General features: G+C 33.9%; 1 protein-coding gene across 2 annotated transcripts in view; it reads left to right on the forward strand.

Moving 5' to 3' along the window:
• The first annotated feature begins 3055 nt into the window (after positions 1 to 3055).
• Positions 3056 to 18562, forward strand: part of LOC100253517 (protein PIR) — a 123294-nt gene continuing 107787 nt past the window's right edge. For both annotated transcript variants that reach the window (XM_059736341.1, XM_059736342.1), the window contains exons 1-6: positions 3056 to 3265; positions 5923 to 5995; positions 10492 to 10556; positions 10740 to 10817; positions 12362 to 12481; positions 12579 to 12649. In XM_059736341.1, coding sequence (XP_059592324.1) covers positions 3212 to 3265; positions 5923 to 5995; positions 10492 to 10556; positions 10740 to 10817; positions 12362 to 12481; positions 12579 to 12649 — 461 coding nt within the window. In that variant the 5' untranslated portion in view covers positions 3056 to 3211. The remainder of the gene's footprint in view (positions 3266 to 5922; positions 5996 to 10491; positions 10557 to 10739; positions 10818 to 12361; positions 12482 to 12578; positions 12650 to 18562) is intronic.

Genomic DNA, 18562 nt, shown 5'->3' on the forward strand with positions numbered 1-18562 from the left:
GAATAATAAACATCTTGAACTCAAGGATTGTCTTTATGTACTTGAATTGAGAAAAAAACTTGATTTCTTTTTCTAGTTTAAATAAATCGGATTATTCAATTTATTTTAATAAAAATGTTTTTATTAGAAAGAATAATTCATTTATTTGCTTAAGTATATTGGTTGACAATCTTTTTTAGTATCACTCCTACATCTATATTATTTATTGTTGAAAATAATCATGCCTCACTTAATAGGAAAGTATCTAGTATTAATCAAACTTTTTTTATGGCATCTACACCTAAGTCATATTCATCTAAATAGGATGTAAAAACTGGTTAAGTTTGGAACATTTCACTTGTTAGTTTCAGAAGACCTTCTAGTCTACGAATCCTATATATAAGGTAAAATGACTAAGAGACCCTTTACTATTAAAAGGGTTAGAGCGAAAGAATCTCTAAAGTTAGTGCATACTAATGTGTGTGGACTTTTTAATGCCTTTTACTATTAGTGATTTTTTTATATTTGGTTTTATCATAAAAATTACAATAAAATAAAGTAAAATATAATTAAAATTAGTTATAAATTTATACATTTTAAATTTATTTAATATTTATATAAAAGACTTAAAATAAGTAAATTAAGTTTGAAGTACAGAGTAAAAATAAATTTTTAACTTAAACTTTTTTATTTTCCTCAAAATTTTTAGAATCAAACATAGGCTTTGTGTTTCAATTTTCATATTTCACTTTTCCATTTTAAAGCAAAACAAAATAAGTGATGAATACAAAATGCTTTCTCAAAAATAAGATAAAAGATAAGTATTCAATAAAAATTTGGTTTAACCATTAAATAGGACTCACATGAAAAATGCAAGTTCACTAGTTAGCCCTTTCAAACAAGATTCTTCCAATAGTTACTTTGACTTTTTTTTTTTCCTCTTTTTGTTTTGCAATAGTTTTGGATTTTAAAAAGTTTGGACCTATTTGGCTATTTGATTTAAAATAAAAAAACTACTTTAAAAAATTCATAAGACTGTTTGACTCTTGTTTTCTTAAAATATTTTTTAAAAACAAAATAAAATAAAGAACATTTTTTCAGAGAACAACTAAAAGTTGTTCTTATCAGTTTTTTTAAAAACAAAATGAATACATAGAGAAATAAAAAAAAAAATCATAAAAAAGAAATAAAGTAGAATGTGATATCTTTTATATATATATATATATGCATATGATTTTTCTTTGAATTACATGTTTTTATTAGACAAATAAATTCTAAATCAAATTATACTTGATACATAAAATTTCTTAATTTTTAAGGAATTCAATTACATGATAAAATTATAGACCAATATTTATTTTGAATGATTTTTCTAATTTCCTTTTTGTATATAATTATATTTTTGTAATTATTTTTTTTTGGACAAATAAACTCCAAATCGAGTAATACTTAATGCGTTAGATTCAATAACGAGTCTGCTAATTTTTAAAAATAATTAGTTAATGCAAGACTTTACAAGGTATATTAGAAATAGAACTCTGATAAACATGTTGTTGAACAATTCTCAAACATGTTTTTTAACTTAGAAAACAAATAACTTCCTGGCCGACCCTTATATTTTTATATAACTAACTTTATAAAAATATAAAAATTATTCTATTTCTTAATAAAATCTTTTATTTTGATAAAAAAATGAATAGCACAATAAAAGTAAATATTTTTGCTTTTATTTCTTTTGCTCCTAAAAGAAGTTCAAAATTATTTCAAGCACACCACACCCTTAACTCATCTAAAGAGAAATAAATATGGTTAATTACAAGACAATTCCTAATTACTTGGCTCATAGTGTTCTCCATAAACAACATGGGTTATTCATAGCTTAATATCTTCACTTGGAAGACACCTAATTCAATCTTGGACTTAAAGCAAAAGAAGAAATAATATATGCTACTTTATTTTCAAAGAAATGATGCCCACGCCATTTACTAAGCTAACAAACAAGGGAAATGGTTGGTGGCCCTTTTTAAGTAGAGTGTAAGGGATGGTGTAGATTTTACTCTTGCTTCAACTTTCCTTTTTAATTAGAGTGAATCCCATGTTTTATGATTTTGGATTTTTTCCATTTAAGAAAATATTATTTTATAAATTTCAAATGTGATTGGCAATATTAAATTGTAACATCAAATTCATCATTTAACTTAAAAAATTCAAAAAAAATAAATAAATTTGATAATTATTTTTATTGAAACAATTTTTAAAAATAAGTCACTTTTTAGAATAAAATTAAAGTTTCTATTTAATAATTATTTTCAAAAATAGTTTTTGAGAATAATTATTAAAAACGATCCTTTTATATTTTATAAAATAAAGTCTGTTTGAAATTTTAAAAATTTCTAACTTATTTTTAATGTTTTAAAATAATTTTTATACACAATATTTTATTTTTTAATCATTCTTCGTATTTATATAATTATTATTTTTAAAATGATTTTAAAAATACAAGTGAAAATAAATCAAAACGACTTTAAGATGTTCTTAAAAAATAATTTATTTTCTTTTTTTAAAAACAAAAAACCGTTTTCTATTTTCTAATTGTAAAATATGTTTTAAAATTTTTTTATTCTAGAAAACAAAGTATATTAAAATGTTTTCTTTTTATAAAATGTTCTTATAAATAATTGAAAATGTGAAATATACTTTAAGAATTTGATTATAAATGAATAGTAAGTGAAAAACTATTTTCTTTATTTGAATTTTCAAACAAAATTTTATTTTTAAAAATAATTAAAACTATTTTTTAATAATTGTTTCTAATGTTTCTAAAATTGTTACAAAACAAATCTTAAAATCTCGTACTTGAATATTTTATTAAAATTCATGCATTCGCATCCTTATTTCATAAGCTATGATTCAATATGGCCAAAAATGTAATTTTGACAACGAATGTTCAATATAGTAACTTCAGCCCTCTAGTGTAACAACTGCGAGAATTTTAAGATACGGACAACATCTCCAAAACGATGCCGTTTTAGAGTTAAAGATTTTTAAGGAGCAGACAACATTTCCAAAACGACGCCGCTTTTGGGTTCACCCTCCAGTCGTCTCCATTAGGTGAGAACCGTGAGTGAAAAAAATCAGAACTTGTTGGCAGATCTCAAATGCAACGATTTCATTTGAATTTGGCTGAAAAATGGTTTAATTTAGTAGATTTGAACTGAAGAAGAGAAGTCTCATGGCGGTTCCAGTGGAGGAAGCCATTGCAGCACTATCAACTTTCTCATTGGAGGTAAAAAAAAAAAAAAAAAAAAAACCAAAAGGAAATTCTAATGTTTAGTGTTCTGTTTGTTTGCTGAGAAAATGCAGGATAAATTGTGATTTTGAGACTTAGTGTTTTCATCTTTGTAAGAGTAAGCTTTTGATGTTCTCTTTAAAAGGCTTCCAAACAGGGTTTAACGGTGATTTTAGGGATTTAGTGAATGGCATTGTTTCTTTTATACTTTGGTGGTTATGGCAATGACTGTGGACCACCTAATTTCTAGGAAATTAAAATTTTTAATTGGTTCTTTTATTCTGATTGCTGAGAAATTATAGGATAAATGTCGAGATTTTGGACCTAAGGATTTTCAATTTGATAGATCAATTTTCAATTTTCTATGCTGGCTAGCGGGGTTTAAGGGTGATCTGAGGTATTTGGTGAATGGAATTGTTTCTTTTATATTTTGGTGATTATGGTAATGGCTCTACGGAAAGTCCAATTTGTAAGAAATTGGAATTTTGGTTTTTTCATTATTTAGCACCAATTTACTTGAGTTCCACCCCTTTTTCTCTGTTTTCTTGGTTTGCAAACAATACTTTTAGCGGTGAGCTGGATTTCCTAGATGACTTTGGATTCATATTGTTTAATAGAATTGCTAAAAACCACCTAATTGACTTATTTTCTCAACGATTGTAGTTTCACATTTGGGGAATCAGCGATAATGAATGTTTGTTTTTTGCGTGTGGAAGTATATTATTGTGTAAAAGAATACATATATTGCTCATACCAATGACTGTGATTCCTGATTTTGGTTATGCAACAGCCTTGTTCCGATGGCTGATACATGATTTTAATTAAGATTAAAAGTGTTCTTGGGTTGAGATTTATTTGATCTTGTATTTCTGTATCTTATAAGGGAAAATTTGAGTTTGATAAGCAGTTTGTTAATAAATATTTAGGAATTTGAAGGCTTTAAAGCAAATAAAATTTTCAGTCTTCTATGATTACCTTCCCTTGAGCATCTTGAAAGAACTTTTTCTTGATAAGAAACTACCTAGAGGGGGTGAATAGATAGTCCGAGCAATTAATCTCAACTTTTTAATTTTCTTTATAGTTATCTCAATTATGATTAAAAGTTGATAAATCTCATGCAAATGAAAAATCGATCTCACAAACAAACATAGGATATAAGGTGGAAAAATGATCTAAAACCCTAGGTGTAAAAAACTGTGGATGGTCTCTCAACTGTTGGATAATCTACTAAATATAAGAAAATGGTACATAGTTTTCTTGATTAGATGCATCTACTCCTTAGGGTCTTATACCTTCAACACTCACACTCCTTTTCCACATTCTCAATGTAATACTCCCTCGTGCTCCTTAGTAGTTCGCTCGAAGTCCTTATTGAAGTTTATGTGATGCGAGTCTCTGATTTTTGTTGCATCCTAATCATAATTTCAAAAAAGAACTTGAAAGCTTTGAGAGATGTGGGAACAAACTTATCGTATGGCTATCTTCTCTCCAATTCCCAAATTGCAACAAAATAATCCTTTAATACTTGAGAAAAGCTTGAAATAATTTTGGAAACCAATTAAATCTTTAATGTTACAAAATTACCCTTGAAAACACAATGTATGGACGAAATTGAACTAAAAATACATTCATTGTTTGAATGCCTGTAAGGAGTGTTTGAACAATGGGTTGAATGTTTGGACGTTCCCTAAGGGATGTTTGAAAATCTGACTGGACCTTTGAATGCTCCCTATTGGGCATTCAAATGATCCATGTAAAAACGCAATCTTGACTTTGTTTTTCTGCCTTTTCACCATAATCCATGCTTAGAAACCATATTGAAGCCATTCCATAAATTTTAGTAACCTCAAATGCATACATACCTCGAATATTGCCGACACTGAAACTGTCCGAAGTCGTCTCTAGATTAGTCCAAAGTAGAGTTGACATGTATGAGACCCAAGAAAGTATGTTGCATCCTAGTTAGTAAGAAATGCAATAAAATTGCCAACTAAACTTAATATATCAACACATCCTAAATGCTAATGAAGTTTAAAAGGGTATTGTTGTTGTTGTTATTATTATTATTATTTTAATTTGGGCTAAATTATAATACATGAAGTGTTAGTGAAAAGTATAATGAAGTATAATTAAATAAGAGAAAATTAAGTCAAATGTAATAGAGTATCCATAAAAGAAATTCTAAGTCCCATTTTGTGATAAAACCTCTTATGTTTGGTTAGTATATGACACATTTCATGCATATGGTGAGCCTCTAGGCATAACTTATGTTCATCAAGATTGCCTCTACCTTGAAGTTGAAACCTAAATGACTTGAACTTCCTACTGAAGCCTCTACTCAAGGAGCTTCTCTTGATTTTTTATTTTCTTCATTTATATTTGTATTTATTTATTTATTTTGGTGAGGTAAACTCTATTTTGTGACTCATTATATTTTTGTGTCAGTATGAGATATAGGCAGTGACAAAAAGAAGACTGCACACAGTACTTGAGTTGAGCCAAAGACCTATAGCTAAAGAAAATAATAAAACTACTAAATCATTAACTCAAACAAATAGGCATCCTTTAATTGCTTGGTCTGGCCACTGGGTAAGTTTGAATTCTAATTTTGAAATCTTATGTATTTGTATTTATATTTTAGAATGATTTTGCAGGATGACCAACCAGAGGTTCAAGGACCCGCTGTTTGGATCTCCACTGAAAGAGGTGCAACCCAGAGTCCAATTGGTATGTATTTCGAATTGGCTTAATATGAAATAACTTTGGTTCAAATAGAAACTTATACTCTCCAGGATTTTGGAGAGCAAAGCATAATTTTCATCAATCTTGCTTGCTAGGAAGAGTATCATTAATTCTGTATATTGAAAGTTTGTGTTTTATTTTTGTTAATTTTCCATGGTACTGTTGATATATCTGTGATTAAGTAACTGTTTCCTAAATAATACAAACATCTACATCATGCAAGGTATCTAGCTTCTTGTTATGCTCTTGCAAATTCGTGATGCTTTTGTTGAAATCTATTACTTAAAACTAGGATCTATGGAATGCTTTGTGCTGCAAATTATGTTCTCACTTCTTCAATTAATTAGAGAATAATTATAACCTATTTATACACGAGTTAGCTAGACTAAAGGCAAAGATACAAAGAAAATTAAGGTAGTATAATTACAAGATATTCTGAAGTAAGAAAATATTATACAAATCAGGAAGAATTGGAAAGAAATAGTTTTTTGGGCGTTCTGATTGTATACTTCGTGTGTACTATTTTCGCTGCTTCTTGGCGCTCCTAATACATGCTCTATTTACCTATAAAAAAAAAAATAAAAATGGAAAGAAATAGGAAATAATTGACCAAGATCTTGGTAAGGGAAAAAATTAAGACAACTAGAGATTCTCTCAATAATTTGGTGGCTAGCTGGAAGACTATTTCAGGATCTTCAACACTATCCCTCAAGCTGGCTCATAGATACTGTTCTTTCTTAGCTTGCTTATTATTTCTTGGAATTTATGTTTTGGTAGTCCCTTTGTAAGAGCATCAACTAGTTGCTTATCAGAGGAGATATATATCAGGCAAACAAGGCCATTCTCAAGTTTCTCTTTGATGGAATGTCTATCTATCTCCACATTCTTGGTTTTGTCATATTGAACTGGTTGTGGGCTATGTTAATAGCTGCTTTATTATGACAATAGACTACCATAGGATGGTTGTTAGCTATCTTCAACTCTTGCATTAAGGATTTGGGCCATATTAGTTCACATATTCCCAGAGCTAGAGAATTAAATTTTGCTTCAGTACTTGACCTTGCCACAATTGATTGTTTCTTAGTTCTCCATTTTACCAAGTTGTCTCCAAGGAATGTACAGTGGCCAAATCTAAACCTATGATCTCTAATTGAACTTGCCCAACTTGCAACAGTGTAGACCTCAATTTCTAGCATGTCAATTTTTGAGAATAGAAGTCCCTTTCTTGGAGTTTCTTTCTGATATTTCCAAATTCTAAATACTGCATTCATATGATTTTTATTTGGGCTATGCATAAACTGACTGACAACTCCTATTGCAAAGGCTATATTGAGCCTTGTATGAGACAAATAGATTAGTTTGCCAACCATTTTTTGATAGTTCTCCTTATTTGCAACCTTGCACTCAATATTCACTCCCAATTTATGATTTGTATCGATGGGAGTGTCACTCAGTTTACATCCCAACATTCTTGTCTCCTTTAGTAAATCTAATGTATATTTTCTTTGCGATAGAAAAATTCCCTGTCTTGATCTGACAACTTCTATATTGAGAAAGAATCTCAAGTTTCCCAATTTTATTTTATTTATTTTATTTTTTATTTTTTGTATCTCAAATTCACAAGCAAGGGACTCTTTCAACTTATTTGTCTCAGCCACATCACTTCTAGTTACTATAATGTCATCAACATAGACAATGAGAATAGTAATTTTACCTCCCTTCGGTTTACTTATAGAACATTGTGTGATTGATTTGACTTTGCAAATATCCCATTCTTCGAATAGATCTAGTAAAATTTTCAAATCAAGCTCTTGGTGATTGCTTCAAGCCATAAAGAGACTTCTTTAATTTACAAACCTTCCTTTTTCCCACTTTTTCTTTGAGTCCTAGGGTAACTCCATGTAGTCTTTTTCCAAGTCCCCATGAAGAAAAACATTTTTTAAATCCAACTGATATAGTGGTCATTACTAATAGCAGCTAAACATTTTTGACTTTGCTGGAAACTTCTTTCTAGAACCTGCCAAGCTTCCCACAAGAAAATGAATACCAATAGGAATCTCCAATGCTGAAGGCCTTACAAAGTGCTTTGTTTGGCTTTTTGTGTCATGTCCCGAGTTTGATAGGACAGTTTATGCACTCTTTGTCTCACTGTTTTGGTTCTTCAATATGGTCAGGGATCTGCTGAGTTGCCTCATGTAAATTCAATAGTATGATGGGAATTCCTTTTCAAGGCTTGGATGATAGTCGAGGGGAATAATCCTTTAATCTTGTATTTTCTAGCCATCATTTCACTGATTTGATTGGAAAAAGAACTGAGGATCTTCCTTGATATGAAGATGTCTGTGGAAGCCTTGGGATCAATGTTTTGTAGCCCCTGACAGGTGTTGGTTAAAAAAGAATTTTCTGGGGCTTCCTTAGAGAAATATCATGCTTTGTTAGTATATATTATGCAATGTGTCCTTATGGGCAATGGATGTCCTTGTTGTACATATGGTGGTGGGGGGTCGTCCAATGTCAAGGTTTGCAAACTAAAGAAGGCAATTTATGACTTAAAATAGTTTCCGAGGGCCTGATTTGATAAGCTTTTTATGGTATGGAACAAACATTTTATTACCATGAAATATTAAATGTAAAGAAGGATAAGAAATTCTTCCCCTAGATTCAACCACTACATAACTCAGATCAAAAGTGAGAAGTATCAATGGAAGTCAAAAGTGAATATAACTATGAACTCAAGAGTTAGGAGGTTAGAAAATCCCCTACAAAAGAGATAAACTTATTGGCTTCCCATTTTGCTTACCTATCCACCATATGGTTAGCTATTGAGGAATTCAACAAAAGGAGCACCTCAACTCTAAAGCAAGATAAAAAAATTTGGGGCAGCCACTCTTCAAACCTCTACAAGCTTTTCTCCTTCCAATTTATCCGAGATAGGACTATTGGAGACTCCCTCATCTAAAAGGGTGAACAGACTGTTAGCTTTCGCTAACTTTAGGTCTTCCAACAAAGTTAATACCTTTGCCTTGATGGCTAAGCCCACCCTAGAGTTTCTGGAGAACGCTGTCACTAATGTTTCATGGTGATCTATGTTCATTCCTCTAGTTCCTAACTGTATTGGTTTATCCAAAGAAACGTTAAAATTTAACTTGATGATGCCCACTGGAGGAGGCATCTATGCAGGGAGTATTTCCTAAACAAACCAACCTGATCTACATACCATGTTAGCCTAGTTTGATAAGTTGAGCAATATCTTTTGGATTTCAAAGCATTCAGGTCACTTAGTTTTTCTTTTGAGGAGAGAAAATACTATTATAGTTCTTGTCATGGATGTGGATGACACTATGGTTTCTGGAAGAACACTGCAAGTACTGAGCAGGTAAAGAAATATCAAAAGGGAAAGTTTTGAACCAAAGATCTTTGGGTTTTGCTTTATTTTCTAGGGATTGAAGTTACTCATGGAAAAGATGGTATAATTTTCTCTTAAGGGAAGTCTATACATGATTTACTCATTGAAACTGGTAAATTAGGCTCTAGACTTGTAAAAACTCCTATGGAATTGATTGTTAAACGTGGAGGTGAAAGCCATCTTGATTTTCTTGATAAAAAGTGTTAAAGAAATCATATTGGAAAACTAATCTATTTGACAATTAAAAGGCTTGATATCACATTCTCCATCAGTGCTATAAGCCAATTTATGGAAGCTTCTAATCAAATTCATTTGGAGATTTTGTGCAGAATCTTGAGGTATTTAAAAGGTACAATAGGTTTAGATGTTATATATATAAAACACCTAACCCTAACTTAGACTTAATTAGTTTTCAGGTGTTGATAGGCAGATTCTGTTGTTGATATAAAACCACTACTGGATCTCTACTTTTGTTAGTGGAAACTTGGACATATGGAGGAGTAAGAAATAAAATGTAGTGGTGAGGTCTGGTGTTGAAGCAGAGTACAGAGCAATGACTCATATAGCCTCTGAACTCATGTGGCTTAAGAAGCTTCTGCAGGAGCTTGGTTTCTCACGTGATAAATCCATGACAATGTACTGTGATAATCAAGCTGAGTAATCTAGTTTTGCATGAGAGAACCAAGCACATTGATATAGATTGTCATTGTATTAGGGAAATTGTTAAGAGTTAGAAACCTCATGTCAAGTCAAAAGATCAAGTTGGAGATATATTCACTGAAGCCTTGGGAAAATGTGCCTTCTTTAATGTGTGTTCTGAGCTATGTCTTAGAAATATTTTAGCCCCAGCTTGAGGGGGGGTGTGAAATATAATACCAAGGGTATTTATGCCTGAGGGGTAACTTGTAATTTATATATTCTATCTTTTTAATATATAAGAGAGACTCATCTAGCAATGGATAGTGACCTCATGTTTGTTTACGCTTATTTTTTTCTTCTATTATTCAGTTATTCTCTTTTTCAACAAGTATAATATATTGCATTGTAGTACAAAGATGATTCTTTCCTTTCACAGAGTACACTGATGTTTCTGCATACCGTCTCTCTCTATCGGAAGACACCAAAGCTCTTAATCAGCTGGTATGTAGTTCTTCCTTTTCTCCTTTTTTTTTTGTCTTACAAAAGTGTTGGACTTTTTCATGTAATTAATTAATATCTGACTAGATTATTCCTTGTGTTAAATGTGATTGCAAATAGGTGATAATTTTCTCCTACCATATATTTTTTGTTGTGTTTTAATGGTTGACATGAGAACATGTGCAGAATAGCCTTATTCAAGAAGGGAAAGAGATGGCGTCAGTACTTTATACATATCGCAGTTGTGTTAAAGCTCTTCCTCAGGTTAATTCCTACTTTAGATTTAAAAATAATCCATGTGCTTGTTTGGTAGTGGAACTGAGAACTATTCTCTGTTATCAAAAATAGAAGAAATGAAAAAGATACATAGCACATGTTTTGCAGCATGTTCTCAGAAACCGGTTCCAAAATGCTTCCTTAAAAAGTGTCATTTTTGTTTTCCATATTCTAAAAAATGAAAGCACTTTAACCATTGAGTATGATGTGAAAGTGAACATATTCTTTTTCTTTTGTAAGAAAAAATAAATTGTACAAAAAGCAAGTAAAAAGTAGCATGAGGAGTCTTTATGAGAGAGAGAAAAAAAGAAAGAAAAATGCATACATAGGATTTTTTGAGATTCACAACATTGTTTCCAAGTTACATCATCCGGAGAAATACAATGGAGATTATTAAAGCTTATACTCAACAAATGTATATCTATGCACATAAACAATGATATTACATTCTAATAGAAATAGATTCCTTTTGTGGAATGTTGTTGGCCCAGTAAGTTGTAGCTCATGAATTCATATCTGAAATCCCTTAACCGAAGTGTGCCTTGCCCTACGTATGTAGATGCCTACCTGTTATGGCATAAACAACTCATGGATTTTGATTCACAATTTGATGGTAACTTGACCTGGATTTTCATGTCCAAGGCTCTATTTGGGTTTATTTTTCATCCATTCATGGCTGAGGCTATTTTAGTCCCATAACAGACTTTTTGACTTATGGTTTGTGGCCATTGGAGGTATGCATCATAGTCCCCCCACCCACCCACCCACCCACACCCACACCCGCGCGCGTGCGCGCACACCCCCAACTCCAATAATAGCTTCTGTATTTGATGCTAAGGTGGTGATACCTGGAAGCTGATTCGTTTTTGCCACCATTGTGCATAATCCTCTCACCATTTCTCTACATAATGTGAGTTTGTCCTGAAAACCCCTACCAAATACCTCTCCAGATCTTGTTCTGCACTGCAGTTGGTTGGAGACTATGAGACTGTCCATGGAGCTGTGAAATGTAATATTTAACATTGAAGTTGGTGGTCCAGGTGTGTCTCGTCGCAATGCTGATTAAATCTACTAACAGTAAAACTGATGTGAGTTAATTTACTGGATTGGATTGGATTAACAAAAGGAGTTTTCTACAGTCCATTCTACCTTAACTCTTAATTAAGTCTAGGAAAATCAAATTACATGCCACAGAGCCATTTAATTTTCCAACTTTGATTTTCTGAATGACATCCTTTTAAAGTTAATAAAATATCATATTTTACTCCGGTTTGCATTTTGGGTCATGCATACTTTTTATTACCAAGTTTGGACCTGAGTAAGTCCAGTGAGAATATAGAGCTGAGTAAACTTGTACATCAACCAAAATTTTAATGAGAACTACCTGAGCTTTACAGCCCCACTCACGGTTGGTTGATCAAGGAAATAATCATTTGTGCTTTTACATGAAGATAATTGGCTGTTTTGTCTTTTCCAGTGCTTGCCTTTTCTTTTCCTTATTGAAATATTTCTGGTTATAAATAATGTGGCAGCTTCCTGATTCTATGAAACAAAGTCAAGCTGACTTGTATTTAGAAACTTATCAAGTGCTTGACTTGGAGATGAGTCGTTTGCGTGAAATTCAGAGATGGCAGGCGTCAGCTGCATCCAAAGTATAAATTCTCATATTGTTCTTTTTATTAGCCTTTCCTACTAGTTAGCTTGTGTTAAGTTCTTACTTGCATGTAAAAATGATACCTTCTAATGCAGCTAGCAGCTGATATGCAACGCTTTTCTAGGCCTGAGCGGCGCATCAATGGCCCTACAATAACTCATCTCTGGTATGTTCTCTCTTTTTTTGTTAGTATAAGTATGCATATATATTTTGATAGGCAGAAGTAATTGTATTTGTCATTTGAAATAAAAAATAAAGTCAGTCTGATTATCTTCTCTAAAAACATCTTGAAAAATAGGTTTTTAAAAATGTAATAAAAAACAATTTTATAACTTTTAGTTTAAAAACATGTTTGGTAAAAATAAACGGATATGGTTTTTAGAAATTAGAAAACAATCAAAATTTGTTTTGTAATATCAGTTGAAAGTAGTTTTGAAAATAATGAAATTTTTTTTATACTTTATTATTTCTAATTGGCTAAGTTGTCATTTTACATATTTTCACCAATTGCTCAAGTTTTGAACTTTTAACGTAAATGTGAAATAAATAAAATGGGAAGCAAAGGAAAATGGGAATTTTCTTTTTTCTATTGCTAAGATTCTCCTTCTAAAATTTTGAAGCTATTGTTAGATGGATAGTTTGCTTTGAAACACCATGTATGTGAATCTCACTAACTTGTCTTGGGGAGAGTTTGTGAGAGGTTCCAGCTTTAAGTCTCAATGGGGATAAAAGTTAACCTATCAAAAAGAAAAAAAGAAGTTGATGTTGGAATATTATTCCTAAATCATGATATCTTATATATAAGGTTCTGAGTTCACGACAGCATCAATTTGTAATTTAACTTCTATCAAGAGGGTTGGGAGGGCGACGAGGGGTGTGGGGCATGTGCCTCCTGAACCTGAGAAAAAAATCTCTTTCACAGACAGCTGTAGGAGTTGAACACAGGCTCCCCTACCAACCTTCAAATTTCTATCTATAGGTTCTGATGCAGTACAGGAAATAAAATGAAAGGAGAGTATAATTGAAAGGACCTTAGGAATCACTCCTAGAAACCTTAGGCTTCACACCCAAGTACTCTTTGCATCTCACAAAGGAAAAACTGACTGCTGAAAATTCATTCATTGATTGATTCCTTCCAAAAGACTAATCAACTACTTTATAAGACTTTTCTAGGGACTTATAACTCCTTGGAACTAGACACAATAAATGCAACTTGAAAATGACAAACTTGGACTGATTACTGACCACATTAAAGACTGTTGGAAAGTGACAACAATAATGACTGAAAATGGTAACTTTAACCATTGACTAAGCCCATAACTTAAGCTGAACCCATATTGACTTATATAAGATCCCAACTAAGCCCATTATCATCTACAGAGTGCCAAATTAAAGCTTGGGCCTTGGAGCCAGCTCCTTTGCGCCTCTGATAAACTTTTAAAGGTGTCTGCCACTCGTCTCTATCAACTCTCCCCAGCTTAGGAAAACTCGACCTTGATGAGTTAAAGGCATGAAATCTCTCATAAAGGTCTTGATTCAAGTGCTGGAATTCCCCTTCTGTGATTCACGTGCAATCTGAAAGTGGTCTTCCTCTCCATTTGACAAGATACTTTTGATAGCCCCCTCCTCTGGTTGAAACAATTTGATGATCAATAACATCTTCAATTTTCGCCTTTAAACGAGGAGCTGGTGATAAGCGAGCATTGGGGCCACCATTAGTTATAACATCTTCAGGATTAGAACATAGGGTGAGGTCCTCAATGTTGAAGATGTTACTAATACCCATATTTTTTGGCAAATCAAGAACATAAGCATTGGAGCTAATTTTCTTGAGCACTCTCTATGGACCAACATTCTTTGAGTGAAGTTTCTTGTATTTACCTTTAGGATATCGTTCAGGCCTTATCCATACCATAACCATATCTCTTTCCTTAAAATCAGCAACCTTCCTTTTCAAATCAGCTTGTGCCTTGTAATTCTCATTGCTAAGAGCAATCTTCCTTTGAACATCCTTATGTAAATCAAGTATATGCTTACTAAAAGCATCAGCTTCAACACTTGGTCGTGCTTCCATTGGTAAAGGAACTAAATCAATAGGCTTCCTAGGAAGCAAGCCAGTCACGATCTCAAAGGGGCTGTGACCTGTAGACCTATTTACTGAACTGTTGTATGCGAACTCAGCCATAGGAAGAATCTGATCCCAATTACTAACATGTTCACCAACTAGGCAGCGAAGTAGATCGCCTAAACTTCGGTTAACAACTTCTGTTTGGCCTTCAGTTTGAGGGTGAAAAGCTGAAGAAAATTTCAGCTTTGTGTTCAGCATTTTCCATAAGCTTCTCCAAAAATAACTCATAAACTTTGCATCCTGATCAGAAACAATAGTCTTGGGCAAACCATGTAGTCGGACAATCTCTTTGAAGAACAGTTTAGCAACATGGACAGCATCCAAAGTCTTTGAACATGGGATAAAGTGCACCATTTTAGAGAAACGATCTACCATGACAAATATGGAGTCATGTCTCCTGAAAGTTTTTGGCAAACCAAGGACAAAATCTATGCTTAGTTCTTGCCATGGCTCATGTGGCACTGGAAGTGGCATGTACAGTCCAGTATTTTTCTTCCTTCCCTTTGATGGTTGGCATGTGCGACATTTAGAAACATTCTTAGTCACATCTCTTTTTAAACTTGGCCAATAAAAATGATCTTCTGTCATTGCAATTGTCTTATCTCTTCCAAAATGACCAGCTACTCCTCTAGAATGCAATTCCCATATCACTTGCTCTCGAAGTGATGTGTCAGGTAGGCAAAGGCGGGTCCCTTTGAAGAGGTATCCATCATGCAGCGAAAAATTTGGATATGCTCCTGCAGTCCCTGCTGCTAAGGCATAATATATAATGCTGAAATCCTTGCAAGAATTATAATCCCGCTTCAACAAATCAAATCCCACAACTTGTATAGCCATAGAAGAAAGAATATACACCACTTGACTAAGAGCATTAGCTGCCTTGTTCTCAACACCAGATTTATGCCGAATAACAAAGGAGTATTCTTGTAAGAAAGAGGCCCACTTCCCATGACAATGGTTAAGCTTCTTTTGAGAGTTAACATACTTGAGAGGTTCATTATCAGAATATAAAACAGACTCATGTGGAAGGAGATAATGACGCCAATAGCACAAAGTTTGAACCACAATATAGAATTCTTTATCATAGATTGAATACTTTTGCTTTGCTTCATTCAATTTTTTGCTGAAAAATGCAATAGGATGCCCTTCCTGACTGAGCACACTTCCAATTCCCACATTTGATGCATTGCAAGCTACTTCAAATACTTTTGAAAAATTGGGAAGTTGTAGAACAGGTGCTTTAGTTAGCCTCTCCTTTATTTCTTCAAAAGCCTTTGTTGCTGCCTTGGTTCAAACAAACTAGTTTTTCTTCATACAACCAGTGATAGGAGCCATAATAGTGCTGAAACTTATGATGAAACGTCGATAAAATGTGGACAACCCATGAAAACTTCGTAGCTCTTGCAATGTGCTAGGAATTGGCCATTCTACGATGGCTTTCACCTTATCAGGGTCTACTTCTAACCCTTTGGCTGAAACAACAAAACCTAGGAACATGATAGCTGAGGTCATGAAGGAATATTTTTTCAGATTTATGTAGAGCTTCTCTTGTCGAAGGATTCTCATAACTTGTCGTAAATGGAACACATGATCTTCCTCAGTCTTGCTGTAGATTAAAATATCATCAAAGTAAACAACTAAAAACTTGCCAATAAATGGTTGAAGCACTTGATTCATGAAGCGCATGAATGTGCTAGGAGCATTGGAGAGGCCAAAAAGGCATGACCAGCCACTCATAGAGACCATATTTGATGATACCCATTCTTCAGATCTATCTTTGAAAAGATGCAAGAACTAGCCATCATATCCAACATATCATCAAGCTGAGTAATGTGAAATCGATATTTGATAGTGTTGAGAGAGAGAAAGAGGAAAAACCTTAATTCTCATTCATGTGATTAACTACTTACAATTGAGAAGTATATATATATATATACAAGCCTAGGAGAACTAACTACCATACATGTAACCTATATTAAAAAAGGAAAGACTGTACACTATATATACATTATATTCAACACTCCCCCTCAAGCTGGAGCATATATGTCATATGCACTAAGCTTGTTACAAATGTATTTAATCCTAGGACATCTGAGAGATTTAGTGAAGATGTCTGCTAGTTGATCATTTGAATTAACAAAACTTGTAGCAACACATCCTGATGCGATCTTCTCTCTAATGAAGTGACAGTCAACTTCAATATGCTTAGTCCTTTCATGAAAGACTGGATTGGATGCAATATGTAATGTGGCCTGGTTATCACAGATGAGTTTCATCTATTCATCCTTTCCAAATCTCAACTCTTGAAGAAGATGTCTCAACCATATGAGTTCACATGTTGCCAGAGCCATAGCTCGATACTCGGCTTCAGCGCTAGATCTGGCCACTACATCTTGTTTCTTACTCTTCCAAGATATTAGATTACCTCCAATAAAAACACAGTACCCTGAAGTGGAACGTCTATCTGTGGGTGAGCCAGCCCAATCTGCATCTGTGTAACCAACAACCTGAGTATGACCTCTGTTCTCGTACAACACACCTTGGCCTGGTGTGCTTTTGATATATCGAAGAATGCGGATTACGGCATCCCAATGGCTATCACATGGTGACTGTAGGAATTGACTAACAACACTCACAGGAAAAGAAATGTCTGGACGAGTAATGGTGAGGTAGTTCAATTTACCTACGAGTCGTCGATATCTCCCAGGGTCTCCTAAAGGCTCCCCTTGTCCTGGTACAAGTTTGACATTCGGATCCATAGGTGTGTCTACCGGTTTACAGTCTAACATACCGGTTTCTTCCAGGATGTCTAAAGCATACTTCCTTTGGGAAAGGACCACACCGGAACTGGATTGAGCTATCTCAATTCCCAAGAAATACTTGAGTTTTCTCAAGTCTTTAGTCTGAAAGTGGGTAAAAAGATGTTGCTTTAGTTTCTGAATACCATCCTGATCACTACCTGTAATGACGATGTCGTCCACATAAACAACCAGATAAATACACTGCCCCAAGGAGTTATGATGATAGAAAACTGAATGGTCTGCTGTACTGCGAAGCATGCCAAACTCTTGAACAACAGAGCTAAAACGGCCAAACCATGCTCGAGGAGATTATTTCAAGCCATATAGAGAACGACGTAACCTGCACACTAAACCAGACTCCCCCTGAGCAACAAAACCAGAAGGTTGCTCCATATAAACTTCCTCGACAAGATCACCATGAAGGAAGACATTTTTAATATCCAACTGATAAAGAGGCCAAGAACACATAGCAACCATGGAGAGAAGCAGACGGACAGAAGCAATCTTGGCAACAGGGGAGAATGTGTCACCATAATCAGAACCATAAACCTGAGTATAGCCTTTAGCAACTAAGCGGGCCTTAAGGCGATCAACCTGACCATCAGGACCAACCTTAACTGCGTAGACCCAACGACAGCCAACTGTAGATTTACCAGAGGGTAAAACAACAAGATCCCAAGTGCCATTAAAGTGCAGAGCAGCCATTTCATCCACCATTGCCTGTCGCCAGCCTGGATGGGAAAGAGCTTCATGGGTGCTCTTTGGAAGAGAAACAGAGGATATAGCAGAAATAAAAGCAGAATAGGGTGAAGATAATCGATGATAACTCAAAAAATTGTAAATAGGATGAGGATTACGAGTAGAGCGAGTACCTTTCCGAATAGTAATGGGTAAATCATCAGGAGAAGGCAGAGTCGGGGTAGGAGAAGCCGAAGGGGTAGGAAGTGAGTCAGCAGGTGCCTCAGCAAAAGGGAGAGGAGCAGCGACACGAGGGCGACGATGATAAACCTGAAGTGGTCGAGGAGGCACGACATCAGCTGGGGAGACAATGGGAAGGGGCAAGACTTCAGAAACAGGAAGAGACTCAGAAGTGGTGGAAAAGAATGGTGAGTCCTCAAAGAAGGTGACATCAGCGGAGATAAAGTATCGA

The sequence above is a fragment of the Vitis vinifera genome, chromosome 4 (assembly GCF_030704535.1).
Source record: "Vitis vinifera cultivar Pinot Noir 40024 chromosome 4, ASM3070453v1".
NCBI lineage: Eukaryota > Viridiplantae > Streptophyta > Magnoliopsida > Vitales > Vitaceae > Vitis > Vitis vinifera.